The sequence below is a fragment of the Mercenaria mercenaria genome, chromosome 11 (assembly GCF_021730395.1).
Source record: "Mercenaria mercenaria strain notata chromosome 11, MADL_Memer_1, whole genome shotgun sequence".
Classification (NCBI taxonomy): Eukaryota; Metazoa; Mollusca; class Bivalvia; order Venerida; family Veneridae; genus Mercenaria; species Mercenaria mercenaria.
Genome location: NC_069371.1, coordinates 54,039,644 through 54,058,976, shown reverse-complemented (window position 1 = coordinate 54,058,976; position 19,333 = coordinate 54,039,644). Strand labels below are relative to the sequence as shown.

At 35.9% G+C, this 19,333-nt stretch overlaps 3 protein-coding genes across 3 annotated transcripts; all 3 read left to right on the top strand.

Moving 5' to 3' along the window:
* Window positions 1–9,068: 9,068 nt before the first annotated feature.
* Window positions 9,069–10,181, top strand: LOC128546782 (uncharacterized). The gene has a single exon (XM_053518110.1). It carries the CDS (start codon window positions 9,069–9,071, stop codon window positions 10,179–10,181), a length of 1,113 nt encoding a protein of 370 aa, XP_053374085.1.
* Window positions 10,182–10,264: 83 nt separating this feature from the next.
* Window positions 10,265–10,732, top strand: LOC123530998 (uncharacterized). The gene has a single exon (XM_045311773.2). The coding sequence runs from the start codon at window positions 10,265–10,267 to the stop codon at window positions 10,730–10,732; it is 468 nt and encodes a 155-aa protein (XP_045167708.2).
* A 1,267-nt stretch (window positions 10,733–11,999) lies between these two features.
* On the top strand, window positions 12,000–12,935 carry LOC123530997 (uncharacterized protein F54H12.2-like). Its single transcript, XM_045311772.2, has one exon. The coding sequence runs from the start codon at window positions 12,000–12,002 to the stop codon at window positions 12,933–12,935; it is 936 nt and encodes a 311-aa protein (XP_045167707.2).
* Window positions 12,936–19,333: the final 6,398 nt, after the last annotated feature.

Here is a 19,333-nt window from a genome sequence, read left to right as displayed (position 1 = left end):
TGGGTATTGGTGTGTTCTCTGACAGTTTCCATTGCAAGGGTATCGGTTTGAAAGCTGCTGTAGTTTATGAAACACATTTCTGTATAATCGATGTAAAGTATCTAATGTGTAAACTTTGACCTTCTCTTATACAGGATGTTAAATATCTTGTGCCGATATAATGTAGATATTATTAGTTACAATGCTTGTTGGTGACAGGATACGGGATATACGCTGTCGAGGAAATCCATATCAGGCGAGAGCCGACTACCTTTTACATCCTCGCTGTAATTAACATATTTTTTACATTAATATTTAACAATAAAGCTACTTAATATTATTACAGTTACAGTGCAGACTGGAATTCTGCAATCTTTTCAGGTCATCATGCTTTGATTATAGTTGATTAACACCAGCCATAAAATGCAAAATGAACTGTATTTTGACTGAATCACAAAACACAGATGCTTTCGTCCCGTTTCCTGTTAATTCCTTTATCTTGCAGGTAGATTAAATGATCCTACAACAAACTGCTGTCTTACAAATGTGTTAATTCCTTTGCTTTCCGATGATTTAACTAAAACAACATTTCAAGGTGGCAATCGCGGCCGTCCCATACAGAGTTACTGTTCTTCTATTTCCACTAACTTCACGAACCTAATTTAGATAGGAAAAAAATAGAACGGCAAGAAAACACTAAAAAAATTTATCTCGGAAACGATATCTATAGCTGGAACTTATAATCTGACTTGATTCAATTACGCCAGCGATGTGGCAGCCATTTTGTTTTTAATCAAAATTCATATCTGAAATGTACTTGGAATATATCCTGTCTCCAGGTAACGTCTATAGACCAATAGAAATGCAAAAATCTTGTAGGAGGCAAGATAAAAATTAAGTATGATGCTTTTAGTTCCAATTACGAGACTGTAAAGAATCTCGAACTGTCCATCACCGGAATGACGTCGTTTTACGTCAATAGTAGCCAAAAGAAGAATAAGTGCTTAAAGTATCATTAGCTAACTTAAAATCCGTGTGTAAATGTACCGAAATTTGGCAAAAAAGCAATTTGAAAGCTCTTAAGCATACGTGCCATAACTATTAAATGTGTCGTGTCTGTCAAGTGTAAGCGTATCACTGTGGGATAAAGATATTGTCGCATTATTCGGGAATGTGTAATATATTTTATGAGCGATATGTGATTTGAGCTCGCAGTCTGCGGATTAAGAGGCTATAGATACCTTGCTCCCCCTGATTCTTATGTAATTACTAAAAAATAATGCAAAATTTAAAATAGGATTATAAGAAAAAAATATCTATATTGATAATAACTTATGGATGACTTTTTACCCGCGATTAAAATATACCATTGTCTCAGGTATTTATTTATGAGGTACTGTTTGTTTATATTACATGTGAGGTTGTATTTAGGTTAAGGATAAAAATGCATCAAATATTAATTTAATTTGTTTCATACAACAAAGACAAATGGGATATATGTGTGCGGGTTGGAATTACCTTTGCATTACTTATTGTTTCAGTTAGCCAATTAACTGAGTAGTTATCAAGTGAAAACTCCAATGTAAATTGTCTAATGTTACTTTTAACAAAATGTCCTACTTAAAACTAGTGCTAGGATGGGTTAGGATGTGTGTAATCATTCAATTTATAGAACTTTATTCCCTTCCTACGCCCATTCATAGATTCAAAGATTTTATGCCTATTAAAAACAATTAACAAAATATAGCAGAAAAGAGACATTTTAGAAGTGAATTTGAAGCAATTACTCGAAGATTGTTACATAATTCGTGCGATACGTCACGGGATGATACCCATTTCGGGAGTTTCTCTTCCTTTCCTTCTATTCTGATCGTGAAATTATGCTGAAATTAAAGATTTGTAATGACGTACTATAACATTTGTTGTAAAGACACTACATGTGAATATGTTTAATCCTCTTTAGCACAAAAACATACGTGTCATACAATAATTGAATGAACTCTTCGAGGATTTAAGCAACATCTGCTAAAGTCAACATTCAACAATACTTTAGGCGTCAAGTTTTGTAACTTTTAGAGAGCACAAAATTATTGTATTATTTACTGTTAGTTTTCTAACTTTTAGAAAGCCTCGATTTTGTATCATTTAGCATTGGTTGTATCATCATTTAGAGTCATGTTTATATCATTAAACGTCAACTGTATCATTTAGCGAAATTGTATCATTTAGCGTTCCAACACCTTCCCGTGCTAAAGCGACATTACGACTATTTTTGTATTTCTCAAGCTGCAATTTGTCATGATTTTTCAGAATTACCTTGCCGTAGCAGGTTTTTTGCCTCGACTTCTTATGGCAATTTTTTGTCATGCACTTGCCATGGCAGACTTTTTGGCAAAATTTTAAAATATGAGATAAAGTTATAAAACGATATAAGTCTACCTGTACATATGTCCAGAAATAGAGTAAACATGTTTCTCAGAAAATTAGAAAAAAAATTGCCATGGCAAAATCATAAAATTTCTTGCCATGGCAAAATCGTTTTTACAATGGCAACTGCAATCTTTCCATACAGATTTACAAAAAAACTAGTACTGATATGAAATACATTCATACTAACTTCTAAGCAGGTTAGTAAATATAACGATTTAAAACAGTTTCCATTTTTGTGAAGCGCGTATAAATATAGGCTAAATTTACCAAATACCTACGTGACAAAAAAGATACAGGCGGCTATTTATAAAAAAATGCTAACGAGCATTAGTGGTGTTTCACATTTCAATACCCCGCAGAAACAAACCCGAATCTGGTATTATTTTGCTTGGTTGCGTTCTATGCTTCCAAAGGATTTAAACTATGATAGCTCCACTGAACAAAGGGAAATTATACAAATAACGCTTGCGTTAACAGTTAGGAATGAATTGTTTCCTTTGAGACGTGACAGTGATAATCTCGATGACATGAAGCTGACAAGTATATTCCAGAATGGTCTACACCATATTTAGTATTTATTCCAAGAAGTGTGATGTTTTGTAATATCATCCCCGAAAATGGTTGAAAATAATCTTACCTGAAAATATGGAATTAAATAAATGTGAAGGTAAAGGTAAATATCAAACCAAACATGATTTTTCTAAAATATGATAAGATATGAGGATTCTCTTTGTTTCACTTAATTAAAACTGTCTCGAGCAGCATTAATTTTCGTTAAAATTTAAGCAAGTTGATAACATCATGCGGTACACTTTATTAAACGTAATGTACATCAAACGAATGACATTAACAAGGATCGAGAGTTTCTTAGTTTTAAAAATGCCAAAAAGAGTAGCAAAATTGTTTTCAAAGCCTGTACATTTCGTTGGGCGAATTTCGCGATGTCATTCTGTTTTAACTATAGCATTGACTGGTGTAGAATTTACAGACCAAATGCAACACTGTTACGAACTCCTGTGGAATATTGAACGAAAGGATTAGACTGCATCTTGCTTCAGTAATTTACTTAAGGAGCCGTTAGATATTTTAATCCATTACGTCATTCCACCAACTACTAAGTTGTCCTACTGTTGGTGAGTACACATATATTTCAAAATATTATTTCTTCCTAATGGTAAAGGGCTAATCATATGGAACTTTAGACTTCTGGTGGCGTCTGGTAAATCTACAGCGGGAATCGCATCGGGAATGATAATGAAGTAATTGAAATTGTTCTTTTTTGTCACGGCCATTTTGGAGGAGTGTGTTTGATGCCAATAAAACCTCGTCTTTAATAAAAATGCCAATGTCATGGTGTCTATAAGCAATTGTTCACGATCGGTCAATTTTATCAGTCACTGGACTACCTTTATAGTCACACTATAGTTCTATTCTATTTTTAATTTCCAGTGAAATATGTAACTGTTTCGCAGTCATACAAATCAAAATGTCTTAAAGGGACATAACATTATCATATTCAGTTATCAAGACACTTCAGCAACCACAGGCAGATACTGACAAAGCCGTATTGTTGGTTTAGATAAATGACAAGCATGTTGGTTTTATAATCACTTTTATTGGATAATATTTTAAATATTTTTGGAACGTGGGTCAGCTTAAATTCTATGTCTAGGTATTTCCAATGATTTTCATTTTTTATATTGTGGCGTTTTCACATTTATGCCTTTCTTTCAAAACTACATTTATGAATATTAAACAAGACAAAAATACTATTGAAACTGACAAATATATAACTAAAACTGTAAGTTGTTTAGTCCTTGTATCTATTATGTGAGTGCATGTACTTAGCGCTTGTTTTATATACAAAATGAGTAGTATAGGGGCCTCTTTGGCGCCACGACTGCGCATGCGTGAGAATGACGTCATGCGCGGCGGCCATTTTGAATTCTATCTTAAGAATGACATCATCTTTCTATTTTGAGAATGACTTCACTCTGCTATTTATATCTCCCAGATGAATATAGAGCTGACTTATATACCTATCTAGGGCGTGATCGCGCACATTGAGGGTCAGGTGCTCAGCCCTAGACGGGGAGATATCATGAAAACAAAATATTTCAAGAAAGTCAAATAAATATTAATTATATTTGAACATATAAATTTATCTATAACCTAAATGAATAAATACATTGTATGGTAATCAAAGAACTTATTAAAAATAATTTAAAGCAAAATATTTATTACATTTTTTAATTAAAACCATTAATCTTTATTTAAAATAGCTACGTTAGAAGTAACGTTAACTGGAAATAAAGTATTACATTTTTGTCGACGATGTTTCCTCCTTGGCGTCCACTGACAAAATGACTCCAATCATAAGCGTATTTTCCCTAAATGCGCATGCTCCGACCTATTGTTCATAATGACTTCATAAGCTATATTTAGATAAGGTCATGAGTGCATCAAACGTGATCATGGTCAGAATGTCTAGCGTGTGTTGATTTAAGGCCGGATAGACGGACAATAAAAAGTAAACATGTCAAAGTTAATCCCTTTAAAGCCGTCACAATGCCTGGCGTGTATTTATTTAAGAGCGGATGCGTTAACAATAGCCTATTCAACTGTCAAAGTTAATCCCTTTAAAGTCGCCACAATGTCTGGCTTATGTTGATTTATGGACGGATGCATTAACAAAGGCCTATTGATCTGTGCAAGTTAATCCATGTATTGAGTACGGGAAGGAAGGTGACATCAGGTCTGGGTCGCATATGGACCGAAGTGCCTCTTTCATACCATCAATGATATGATGTTAAAGAACATTTTTCTTAAACAATTGCCAACATTTTTAATGACCATCCAGAGTTTTAGAACCTGTAAAGGACTTTTTTTAAGAAGGTTGCTAAAATCATCAAAATAAGACGTTTTAGGGTCCATTTTTACATTTTGGGTATCTGACATTTTTGAAAAGCCCAAAAGTTGTACTTTACCATAAACTAGGTGCCAACCGGAAATGAAGTCATTAAAATTTCAAAGTCATCTTACAGGCTCGGGACCGGTACTGTTAGAAAGATATTTTCGAGTAGATTCAGAAAATATGTACAATTACGGGTCTATCTCTATCCGTTTTCCAGATATTGAGATTTAAACCAGAATCATTCATCCGGAAACACCCGGCTTCATGCCTTTATTATTAAAGATAACCTAGGCATGTTGGGTATCTAACCGAAGTTCTCGACTAGTACTATAAGTTGGTACACTCAAACCGGAAGTGAAATCAATCACGCGTAAAATTTACATTTTCTGCGCACTCGAACCTGGTCAAGTAAGGTACCATTGGAAAAGTCTTTACAAGACGATTCGACACACACACACACACACACACACACACGTACACGTACACACACACACACACACACACACACACACACACACACACACAAGCACAAGCACACGCGCACACACAAGTACACGCGCACACACAAGTACACACACACACACACACACACACACGCGCACACACACACACACACACACACATACATGCACGCACGCACACACGTACGCTCCATTAAACAATATATGTAACATCATCAAAATATTCAAAATTATCAAAATCATTCGGGCCTATTACCCTGATACACAGATTGTGTCTGCAACTTCATTAACAGGTATCACAATAATATCTTCCTTTGTAACTTTACATTTGTCATCTATAGTTATTACAACAACATCATAGTCTCCGAAATTGAACATGCCAGTTCCACTACGGTGTAGATACTCCAACACATCACACAATATTTCATATATATATAATTTGGAACATTTTTCCAGAATTTTGAATTAACAGAGTATACACTTCAATATAATCGTACAAGTCTAGGCATGAAATTCAACCTTCAGCGGATATTAAGTATTACTATTTTTTGACTTGAGATCGGCTTAAGATAATGTATGAAAGAGAACTGGCCAATGTTGACACTAATACTTTGAAAACTGTAAAAGCTGATTAAATTTCGGTCAATTTTATGACTTTTAGGAGAAAATTATAGAAACAAGTATTTTGTGTTATAAAACTTTTATAGTCTTTCGGATACTGTCTTAAGTACAGATAGGTTCTAGAAAGCTTATTTCGACCATTCTAGGAAATCGTCAAGATTTTCAATAAACATAAATACTGTTAACATTGAACAATCAGTTTTCCCCATTTCGTGACACACTTTCTATTCATCAATTCTGAGATGTTAATTTCATGTGATAGAATTCATAAAAACCTTTCATTTACAACCCCCATTCTCGATTCGATTTTCAACCGTTATCGAGTTATGACGTAACAGCGATTTTTAAACCTTTCTTAAACTTTGCAATAAACTCTTAAAACAGGTAGAATTGGAAAGATCTCGTCGCATAGGTTCAGAAAATGTATAGATATTTACCTCTATCTTGATCCGTTCCCAAGATATTGGCGTTTAAAGATTGAAGTGACGTCACCTTTTGGCGGTAAATTCAAAATTTATGGTTTCAATCTTTAAAATGTTATATCTTGCTTATTTATGAACCGATTCTCTTGGTTTTGGTGTTAAAATGAAGGTCTCAGCGAGAACTAAACGTTTATTGCATTCATGCACAAATCATGACATTTTAATCCTTCTTCTGACCCAATGGAGTAATTGTTCAGCTATTAAATGACTAACTGACCTTAATCTCTCTATTTGAGACGTCAAGTAATGTTACGCTTGAGAATTTTCTTAAACCTACTTGTTGTAACTGGCATAAATATCGTCATTTTGATTGGTTATTTAATGTATTTAATCCTTCAATTAGACCCATTACACATTACTTGTTGTTTACGCTTCAACATGACTACGTTTAAACTTTCTACTCATGCGGTAGAAAAGCATTTGGATGTAAATAACTTAAAAGCTTCTGTCTTTTTTAACGAGCGTGTTATGTATACTGCAATTGAGAGCTGTTTGAAAGAACCTGATGTTGTGATAAAACGTGGAAAACGTTTCGAACTTACAAAACGGTTTAATTATGATATTGGAATTCAAGGATACACAGATCAGCCGACTCACAAGATAAAAGTTGTGTACACCAAAACAAAGAAGGTACTTTTTGTCATTACGGCCTATCCCATTGCCTGATTTTATTGCCAGCACATGTTTGAACTTGTCATTTTATAAATAGATATGACATCGGTTTCTAAAGATATCCACCAATGAAAGAACGGAATACCTATAAATAGACAACCAATCAAATACTCGTATTTATGGACCAATCAAATGCGGGCTCATTGTATATAATACGCTGTAATATTTCTTCTCGTCATTAGAGTTTTGATACTCAACCAAGAAACATGGCAACTTCCAGATGTTATTTCGCTTTGGGAAATGATCGTTATGTGCAGGTGAACGAGTGGAAAGGGGAAATGAGAGTTGACATTAGGGAGTGGCAAGGCAACAAACCAACGAAGAAAGGTGTCAGTTTAACATTAATGCGATGGAGGAATTTTGTAGACCAACTAACCTATGCGGATAAGGCGTTACAAGATAAGCAGTCCTATTGGAGTCACCTTGGAGGTAATGTTTATTGTAACATTACAGAAAACAGCGTATGCGTGGACATAAGACAGTATTGGAAGCCCGAAAATGAAGTGGTACCGACAAAGAAAGGTATATGTTTGCGACCAAAAGAGTATGTCTGTTTGAAAGAAGTTGTGTCACAGATAGGAAGGACGCTCCCTGAATTAGATGCAGTGGTACCCTGTTATCTACAAAGCGATCATATGAATCAGTTAGGGGCGCTTCAATGTACAGAATGTAATCCAAATGATTATGGGAACTACTGAGGTCATATTCTAAAAATAACAATGATGTACCATGTCTAAAAATAGCAACCAGTGAGACAGAAGTTCTAAAAATAGACACCAATCAGAAATCGGTTTGAATGTATATAAACGAATGTACTACAAGGCTGTATCATTGACAAAATGAACGTTATCGACTGCACACCCCTAAACAAAAATATGGAATATTATGAAAATAGGCTGAAGACGTTCGAAACTTACCCGAAACAAATGCTTCCAAACAAGTATGAGCTGGCAAGTGCCGGACTGTTTTACAGCGGAAAATCGGACATGTGTGAATGTTTTCGATGTCACGTGAAGTTGAGCGCTTGGGAAAGGGCGGACTGTGCATTGAGGGAACACTTTAAATGGTCTCCAAACTGCGAATATATAAGAATAGTGGGAGCCCCTCAACAAATACAGTATAGTGGCTTTGGAACAATAACAGCAACGAGACCATCTGGTGGGTTTGGAGCATTCAGTTCAACTACTACAGGGGCAAATTTATTTGTCAATAATAGATGCAGTACAAATAACGCAACAAACTTATAAAAACAAGATATGTTTGCATTTGTTTATATGACTGTGACAATGATAAATGGCTGGATTAGACAGTATCAGTTTAGACAAGAATATTGTGAAGCTGCTGAACATTTACTCGATATTTTGGAACAGTATTTAGAAAACTGTAGAACAACACCTACTCTGTATTCTACTGTATTATAATATATTAATAACAACTTTGTAAGAATATGCTATACATTTGTTGTAACTTTGTATGAATAAACTCGTTATATGTTATCAATAATAAAAGATGTCTAACTGGAAGGAGCACTTATCTTCTCTGTATTTTGACCCCAAACACCCCGCTAGTTTTTCAGGTGTTGAAAAAGTCTACCAATATATCAAGTCCGAAGGTAAATATAAAATCGGAAGACATAGAATAAGGAAATGGCTTCAAAGTCAACAGTCTTTTTCTTTGACTCGAGGAGCCAGACGTAAATTTCCTCGATCACGTGTAATTGTCCAAGGGATAGACAGCCAATGGGATATGGATCTAATGGACATGGTTGACTTAGCCAAACAAAATGAAGGCTACAAATACGTGTTGGTGTCCATAGACATTTTCTCCCGTTTTGCTTATTGTCATCCAATTAAAAGTAAAAAAGGTACGGAAATAGTGAACGCACTAGAGCGAATACTATCAGGCCCAAGAAAACCTAATACGGTGAGAACCGACAGGGGTATGGAATTTAGAAGCAAGGAGGTCAATAAGTATCTTCAACATGAAGGAATTCATCATTTCTACGCCCTAAACACTGAGACAAAGGCTAACTACGCGGAAATACTAATCAAAAATCTAAAGCACAGGCTATTCAGGTACATGTTACATAACAGAACACAGCGCTATATTAGTGTCCTCCAAAAAACATTAAAAGGATATAACCGCACAATTCACAGGAGCCTCGGAAAGAGACCCGTAGACATAACGAAAGAGAATGAAGGAGAAAGTAGGCTTCAGCAATATTTAATTAGAACCAAAGGGGGTAAAACAAAACTAATCAAGAAAAAGTACAAGTTCAAAATAGGTCAAACGGTACGTGTATCTCACGTGAAAAGTGTGTTCGATAGGGAATACTCACAAAAGTGGACGGGTGAAATATTTAAGATTAAAACGCGTTTCAAAAGAGAAGGTATACCTGTGTATACTCTGGCTGACTGGGATAATGACGATCAGGTAGACGGGACATTTTATGAACAGGAAATACAAGCGGTCAACGTTGACGAAACCACAGAGTACCATGTTGAAAAAATACTAAAGAAAAGAGTTCGAAACAAACAAAGACAAGTCCTTGTAAGGTGGTTACACTGGCCAACGAAATACGATAGTTGGATTCCCGAAAAAGACGTGACGCAGTACTCCTAGACCACGTGATCTGACTTGTATTTATATGACAGATAAGTTTCATTTATCTTCATTTATAGCCGAGCTATTGGAGAGTCAACACCATGATTATCACCAACGTTGTGTACAGTGCCCATTTGGACTGTGCTATTGACTTGAGGCGCTTGTGTTATCGTATATCAAACGCTCGTTACGATCCTAGAACATTCCCTGGACTGATCTGGCAACACAAGACCATAGGAGGAAATTGCTTAGTCTTCTCCAACGGCGTTATCAACTGTAATGGAAAAGCGACCAGTATTCAACAGGGACGTCAAAGACTAAGACGTTATGCCAGACGTATACAGCGATTAGGGTACACAGTGTGTCTGAAAGAGATCAAATGCATAACCGTGTCAGCCAGTCACACCTTAAGTACCACCCTAGACTTAAATCAGTTGGTAAAAGAAAGACAGACCGTGTATGAACCCGAACTATTTTCAGCGGTGAATTTAAAAAATGATAGAGTCAATTTTTGTTGTTTTCACAGTGGTAAAGTGGTCATTACTGAATCAAAGATCACACTCAGCTAGATGATGTGGTCTACCCAGTATTAATTGAACTGGAACTCTACACGCGTAAGAAGGAGTGAGAGTAACGAAACCAATAAACAAACATGAATCAGTCTCAAGTGTACCTTAAACTCAACTATCTTCTCCAACTGAAAGATGCTACTGTAGCAGTTAGAAAAAACATGATCATCAATATGACGACGAGTCAAATGCAGGCGATAGCTCAAGTGGCCAGGAGAGTGATTAATGGAACGATTAATCCAGCAAGAAGATATGTACAGTTACTTGAAAGGAAAAGACTTTTGCTACGGTCCCTGGCTTCTGGAAACGTATCATTAACTAGAAAGAAAACATTGTTAAGACGTCATCACTCACTTATACCCGTATTGTTGAGAGCTCCCCATCTTTTTGACACTATTCTGGACGAAGTCAGGACGAACAGAGAAGCGTAAGAAGCCAAATATCAAACGAATGCAAATGAAAACATGACCAACTTTTACCTTTATCTTAGCAGTAGGGACTCTCAGAACATACGTAAGAACAATCAACCCTCAGATTTTTACATTCAGTTTCCCAAGTCATACACTTTAGAGGATCGCTGGACATGCGCTGTGACTGAAATTTCACTTACCTGCGATTTTACACCCAGAAGTAAACGACTGTATTTGTGCTGCGATTTGGTGCGAGAATCTTACGTTAGAGACACTTTATTACCCGTACTAAGAAACATAGAGATAGAAACCAGATACAAGAAGCTTAAATATATAGAATATATTCGTCCTGTGTACCTACCTGTGACTGTGAATTACTTTAACTCGGTGAGACTCTATTTGAAAGACGAAGATTTACAACCTGTGGAAATTAAAGCAAACGATGTTCACTGCGTATTACATTTCAAGAAGGTATGGGTTCCATAGAAGTGTACGATTATAAACAAGAAAAATGGGTACCAGATAAACCGGACCCCGAAAAATGGATACAACATTTCAAAGACCTCAGGGACGGATACGTACGGCCTGATCATATGGGTCGTTACATTGTGGGTAGCGGTGCTCATCTTAGGAAAATGGCCGAAATGAAACAGCAGCCAGCAGTACAACTGGTATCCCCCGTAGCACAGGCGACCGAAATCGCCAAGTCAGAAGTTAAACGTAAGAAGGAAGAAGAGGGTTAAACTCGTAAGAAGGGCAGTGGAAACACGAAAAAACGTAAGAATACGTCACCAATAACGTATACTAAGCCAAAGAGATCAAACTTTGCAAATCCTGACTTTCAGCTCTAAAACAACATGGAAAATTTTCATAAAGAAGAGTTATCTTTGTTCACTTCACCCCCAGCAGCCACGACAGTACAATCGAGAGAGTGGATCACTTATCGTCCAGTAAATCAAGTCACCACCTTATCGGCACTTGAATTTAACATACCCGGTCAGTCTTCGGCGTATTTGGATCTGAAAAGAAGCGTGTTGAACCTTAAACTGCAAATTGTGAAAGGCGATGGCGCCGCTGTTAGCGCCGACGAAATAGTTGGTCCAATCAATCTACCATTTCACACCGTTTTCAGTCAGGTTGATGTATCTTTACAGCAGACCCTTTTGTCACATACAGGAATCAATTACCCCTACAAAGCCTACATAGACACGATTTTAAAGTCAAACCGAAACATACAGGAAAATCTGTTAACAAGTCAACAGTATTATAAAGATACCGGAAACGTTGGCACCAATGACGGTAAAACAGTAAATAATAACGGGTTGTTTTTCAGATGTGCGCTATTTAAAGGTAGTAAAATTGTGGAAATGGAAGGACCATTACATATTGATTTGTTTCAACAACCCAGATTACTCATCAATGGAGTCGCTGTAGGCATTAAACTACATCTTAACCGTGACGCCTTCACATTAATCACTGACAGCCCTTCTCCTGACTATCGCGTGAAAATAGCGGACGCTTATTTCAAACTCTGTATTCAGCGGATGAAAAGTGACGTATTAGTAGCGCACGACAATCTCATTCAAGACATGTCAGCCATTTACCCTTACTTACGTACAGAGATCAAGACGACGTCCATTGCTTCGGGTCAATTTAGTTACAGCGCAGACGATATATTTCAAGGACTTGTACCATGTAAATTGATAGTAGGCCTCGTTCCTAGTGTGGCATTTAATGGCGATTATGCACACAACCCATTCAACTTCAAGCATTATAAACGACATTGTGTCTGAAATCATTAGTCCTCCTCCTCTGATTCATGTGGGGAAGTTGGCAGTTACTTGCGGAGAACAGGTTTGTACTGGTACAGAATCCAGGAACACTGGTTAGGTTAACTGCCCGCCGTTATATGACTGAAATACTGTTGAAAAACGGCGTTAAACCCAAAACAAACAAACAAAATCAAGCATTATAACTGTAGTTCCATCGGCCTATACGTCGATGGACAATCCGTGCCTTCACAACCGATGCAACCAAATTATTCGGCGGATCAATACATGGAGTGTTACAGAACATTGACTCTGTTTAGGAACGACATTAACATTTCAGACCGAGATTATAAGAAGGGCTATTGTCTGTACGCTATTGATGTAGATCCTTACTACTCATTTAGCACTAAAAAGAAGGGACATTGTCGACTAGAAATCAAATTTGCTGAGGCATTACCAGAGAGTGTGACACTGATTATGTACGCCACGTTCCCAGAAGTACTCCATATCAACAGTGCCAGGGGAGTCTATTTCAAATGAATAATATAGAACTTGAACGTTTACTCATAGGATATCCAGTAACTGTATGCGCCTCTGATCAAATTAAAGTTCAAAAAGGACAGTTTGTTATTTCTAACACGGATACGAGTGATGGACCTGGAAAGCACTGGGTCACTTTTTATTTTCCGATACAAGGACCTTATGTATTCTTTGATTCTCTAGGAAAAATGCCAAACGACTACGATGTTGGCTTTGAAACCATATTAACAAACGAGTACTGGATGATTCGTGATCCTATTCAAGACTCTAAATCGGACACCTGTGGACTTTATTGCGTGTATTACGTCATGACTAGATGTACAGGAATGACTTTAAAAGACATTGTCAAACCTTTTAATGTGTATGATAGAAAATGGAATGATATCTACATTGACAGAATTGTAAACAAAAACAAACTATAGAATCTATTTATATTCGTTTATTTTGTATGTATATAACAATAAAATAGAAATCAAAAACAAAATATTGTCTTTGTTTTAAAACGAGATCCAGTCTATATTTGTTTTATGAGTCTTTTTAGTTTTTTTCTCTTTCTTGATCGCGCGTTCCCCCGGTGGAGTTAATGAGGTTCTGCTCACTTTAGGAGATATGGGCTCATCATCCTTTGTTTCTCCAGATCCTGTATACTTGAACTGCTGCATACGCTGATATTTTTCATAGGGAACCAAAATAAACTTCTCCATTATTGTAGCACAGGTTCCAAATAGACAAAAGCAATTTTCACCAAAATATTGACCGTTCGTACCTTATGTTGAATGGCTTCTTTCTTTTGTTTGAATCCAATTTTTCTGTTTCCCAAAAGATGAATGAACCGTCTTTGACGTTTAAGACGAGCTTTTTCAGAAGGTGTCAGACGTATTTTAAACCTGAGAATATTGTAGGCAATCTGAGTGAGTGCTTTCAGTTGATTTCTAGTAACTGTACTCAACAGTGCCTTCCTTTGCGACGCTGTAGTGTACACAAGTAAGTTTAAGAAATGACGTTGCTGTTTGATTAGTTCAACCATGGTTACTCTTACGCTGATTTCGTCTTCCTTCTTACGTTAATTTATAAACGATAGGGTCTTCTCCCGGAAAAATATGGGTTCTTAGACGATATTTATCCTCGGCGTGAGGGTTCCGCTCATATCCACCAAAAAGTAACCTTGTTTTGTGGTTAACGCATCTTGATAGGCTTTCATGAATCCCTTTGTTTTACCAGGGTAGAGTTGACGACCTAGAATGCCCACCTGTGATATGTCTCTCAAATTTTTCATAAGCAGCATATACCATGTATTCAAAGCAGTCGTTCTGGCGTGCTTACCTCCGGGGTATAGGTTCTGGGTAATCAGTATGACAGATACTCTCCTATGGTGACAACCTTGCGTGAAAAGCAACTCCATGTCTTTGTTTTGCATTACTTCGTGCATGAGATCATCAATAATAATCAACTTGTGTCTTTTATCACGGGTAAAGTCATCCACTTCTTCAATGTTGGCAGCCTGTTACTTAAAAGTTTGGAATAGCCTTTCCATGTCGTCAACAGTCTTGATGTTACCGTAAACAGTATAATACGTGCGAAGGTGGATCTCTCGATACATGTCTTTAATGTTTCAAAAAGTTATACACCCTTTGTTTTACCGCTTCCAGTTTGACCATAATACATTACTGACAAGTTCGAAGTAGAGACGATTCATTATGTTCTTCAGTTTAGGACTGGCAATGCGTACCCGATACAATGCTTAGTAAACTTATCCACAATTCGCTAGTGCCGTTTTGAAGGGATAGTTGACAATTGAGGTGATGATATTACATACACAATGTCATTTGGCAAAAGTAGCGATTTCTGCTTGTGGAACACGAGTTCTATAAATGCCAACGATCACCATCGACCTGTTTTCGTCTTCATTGGAATCAGGGAAACGTATAAAGGTTTCCCTTTCAGGCTCGTGAGACTCGGGATCATTCATATTCTTACGTACAAATTGGAATAATAAAATCGAGAAGATAGGTTGTTCTTACAAATTTTTATTCATGATATAAGACAATAACAAAGTTATACAATTATTTTAATCATCATAGACAAAAATTGAAACAGTGTAGACAAAACTTAAAATTTAGATGACAAAAACATTAACACAGAAGACAAAACTGTAACAAAGATGAAAAAAACAATAACACACAAGACAAAAACTGTAACAAAGATGACAGAAACGGTAACACAGATGACAAAAACTGAAATAGACCCTATGGAAAATTACATGTTAACTCATTCTGCCCTAAAGCGTTATCTCCACTTCTACTCTGCTGATATTTTTCTTTCAGCCACCTAGGAGGCCGATAAGCCAATCTACCCTGAATACCGAGAGATGTTTTGAGAGATAACATTGATTTTGTAGTTTTTTGCTTGGGATATTGTTGTTAATTAGTGACATATGACATTAAATATGTGCTAATAGGTATGGAATTTGCACTCTTTGTATGTAAATTGAAGTAGCTACGCAACAAAGTTAATTTCATGCAGCTTCGTAGTACAGTCATTACAACAGACTGTTGAATTAAAGACACAATCCAAATGACCGTATTCTCTCATCAGATCTTGTTTTGGCTAAACAACATTTATAAAATGCTAAATTTTATCATGCACATATTTAAACAACAAATATGAACAATTCTTAAAAATAATTTTAAATACATATTATTGTCATTTTCTAACACTGAATTTACTCATTTATACGCATCCAGGCAATCAAAACGCATCAAAATAAAGTTATTTCTCATAAAAAATAGCGTATGTGTTTAGTATGAATATGTAATAAAATGAATATTTTAGCTATTTTAGACAGAAACTATTGAGCTGAAAATGAGATCATTTTGGGCTAATTTTCAGAAAACATGTACATGTACTTTATGAAAATTTGAATTTTGAAACAGTTTTGTGGAGTTTCTAAAGTATCAGAAACAAACTGTCGAAATGACTGAGTTATTATTAACACTTTATTCTATAGATCAAGAGACAGTCTCGAAGTTTAATGGATGAATAAACAAATAAATAAATAGATACCAATGAAGATATTTTTACTTTTTCATACACACATGAGCATTGTTATATCGCATAGGTAAAAATTAAAGATCTGGTGTGCATGAGTTGAAGATAGTTTAATCTTACATGTAAAAGAAAATATTTTAGATCTTTTCTTTTCAATGATATTATCCACAATTCTACCAGTTTTGTTCAGGCAGTGTTGTGTGCATTGTCACGACGCAAAGATGTGACAATGTTCACACGGTATGAAAGTGTAAAATAATTCTATGAAATTTTTGTTTTGCATTTCTGTATGATACTTACACGTTAGTTTTGTGCGGTAATTATGTACGTCTGTCTTTACCGAAGTGAATTTTTCATAACAATACCCAATCATTTATAATTCAATTTTTTTCCACACTCAAATATTTAGAAACGTACTTATAAAGAATATACCCAACGCCCTTTATAGCTCCATAGCTATGTTTTTATATTTATCTCTGTTAAACTTTGACAGATTTAAATGAAATTCTGGTACAATGTTTAATGATAATTGTTTTGTAATAAAATGTAAGAATGATAATAATTAGAATAAACTCATTTAGCCGTAAAATTGTTTGATCCCGCAGATGGCGTTATTTGCCGCATAGCGACGAGTGAAAAAGTATATACTTTTGGGTTGCCTTATTTCAACTGTCATTTCTCAATGAATATTTGTTGGTATCTATTATTTTTTATTTTATTTATTCATTTTTTTTTATGATTCGATCATATAAAGAATCATCCGTAATTTTCAGGCATCGAGAAATCACAAATTATAACTCGAACGACGCTCGCTTTTACAGCTTTCTTCAATGGAAGCATTTATTTTTTCACAACATCCGGTTTTATTTATGTTTTAAAAATGTTACGCAACAAAAAATTTGATTGGTCTAACTTGTTAGAAAAAACTAAAAGATTTTATTTAAGACCATTGAAATAGGACGACTGAATGCGTCATGCGGAATTCAGAGCTATTACTGTGAAGACGCATGTACGCAGCGTGCGGTTTCCAGATGTAGATAACAACACCACCTAGATGTGGCCTGCGGTATTCAGATAACAACTGGTCGACGCATTAATGCGTCACGCAGGAAGAATGAGTTAAAGTGCAAAACCTGAAACGTAGGTAACAGAAACTGAAATGTAGATGACAAAAACTATAACACAGATGACAAAAACTGTAACGTGGATTACAAATACTGTAACGCAGATGACAAAAACGTGTAAAGCAGATGACAAAAATTAAATTTTAACACATATTAACATCAATACATTGTATCTAACTTAATATCCGTACGGTTCAGTGTCAAAATCTGCTATTTTTCTACGTTTTGTATAGACCTCTTGATATTTTTTGTTTTCTTCTCGATTGACTATTTTTCTTTTTCTCTTATCTCTACAAATTTTATGCGGATTAGTCACTGTAATGTTCGGACAACCTTTCGGATGTAACAATGTGTTTTACACTTTCAAAATTGATCAACTGACTATTCTTATAATTCAAAGTAAAACCCCTAACCTTACACGTCTCTTTATTTTTACTGGTTTTGTAAGCGTAATTTTTAGGGCCACCAGACACAAACTCTACAATGTACTCCCCACCGTCAAGCTCATCCGTAAGCTCCCCCAAGTAATCACCTAATGGAGGATCATACTGTCCTGGGCGACTTACATATATCACACTGTCTGTATCATAATACAGAACCCTCCTATTGAGCTTTTCTAGTACATTGCAAAGTTTAAGTCTGGCCCAACAAGTTGTAAAAGTAGCTAAATAGATATTCGTTTTATTATCTTCGGGTTGACAGTCTTGTTTGAATTGCCATTCTACTTGTAACATGTCATTGGAAAGGATATGAAAATTGAGTGGTTGTTTCGTAGAATCAGAAAACAGTTGGAAGAAAAGGTTTGCCTGCGTTTCGTGAAAGAACTCTGTCTGACGCATATTGAGACGTTGACCAAACTTACCCCAAAAGCTTTTGAGACATAGTTTAGCCAGTGCTCTCAAACCCGGATTCTTCCTAATGTTTGACCGATCCAATGAAACACCCTCTTTCTCCATATATTGAGTTATGTAATTCTTCATGTCTTGTTCATTTTGTATCCAGTCAGGGGAGCCGCTTGCCTCTTGCTTAAACTTTAAAAATGTGTTTATGTAATTGGCAAACAGTCCCCCTTCACTGGTTTTAGGGTCATATTGAGTGGTTTCCTCCCAGTGGTATACTTCATATATTTTCATAATGGTATAACCTAATCTTAAAGCGGTCTGGATCTCTGGAGTACTCCATGTGCCAGTTAACGGTCTATCATCATCCGGACAATCACAGGGGTTTTGGATTTCATTATCTGCGCAGGTCCTACATAAAGGGAATTTCAGCTTGCCATTTGACCTATAAGGAAGGACGGGATGGTATAGACCTCTTGGTGGTACTATTTTAACTTTGGCAATACCAAAGTACTCCTTTAAGTCATTAAAATCTTTTGTTATTATGACGGGGTGACCTACAGGATACTGGCAATACTTGTTGACACAAGGATACAAACTAGTGAAATCCACATATTTGACTTGCTCCCTTTCATCAATTTGGTGGTAGAGTTTACTGGCATTGGTGCGTCCCCCAAAGAAACTTTCCCTAGGGTCTAATCTGTCTGTTAAATCTAAATTATCAATGAAACGCTTCATCTCAGAATTTTGATTCTTTTGTTTTCTGAATTCGTGGTCCCAAATACAAACATATTTCATTCCTAATTGTTCTATGTAAGCTTTCTTTTTTAATGTCAACGCTAATAGTTCGTCTAAAGATTGATTGGTGAGT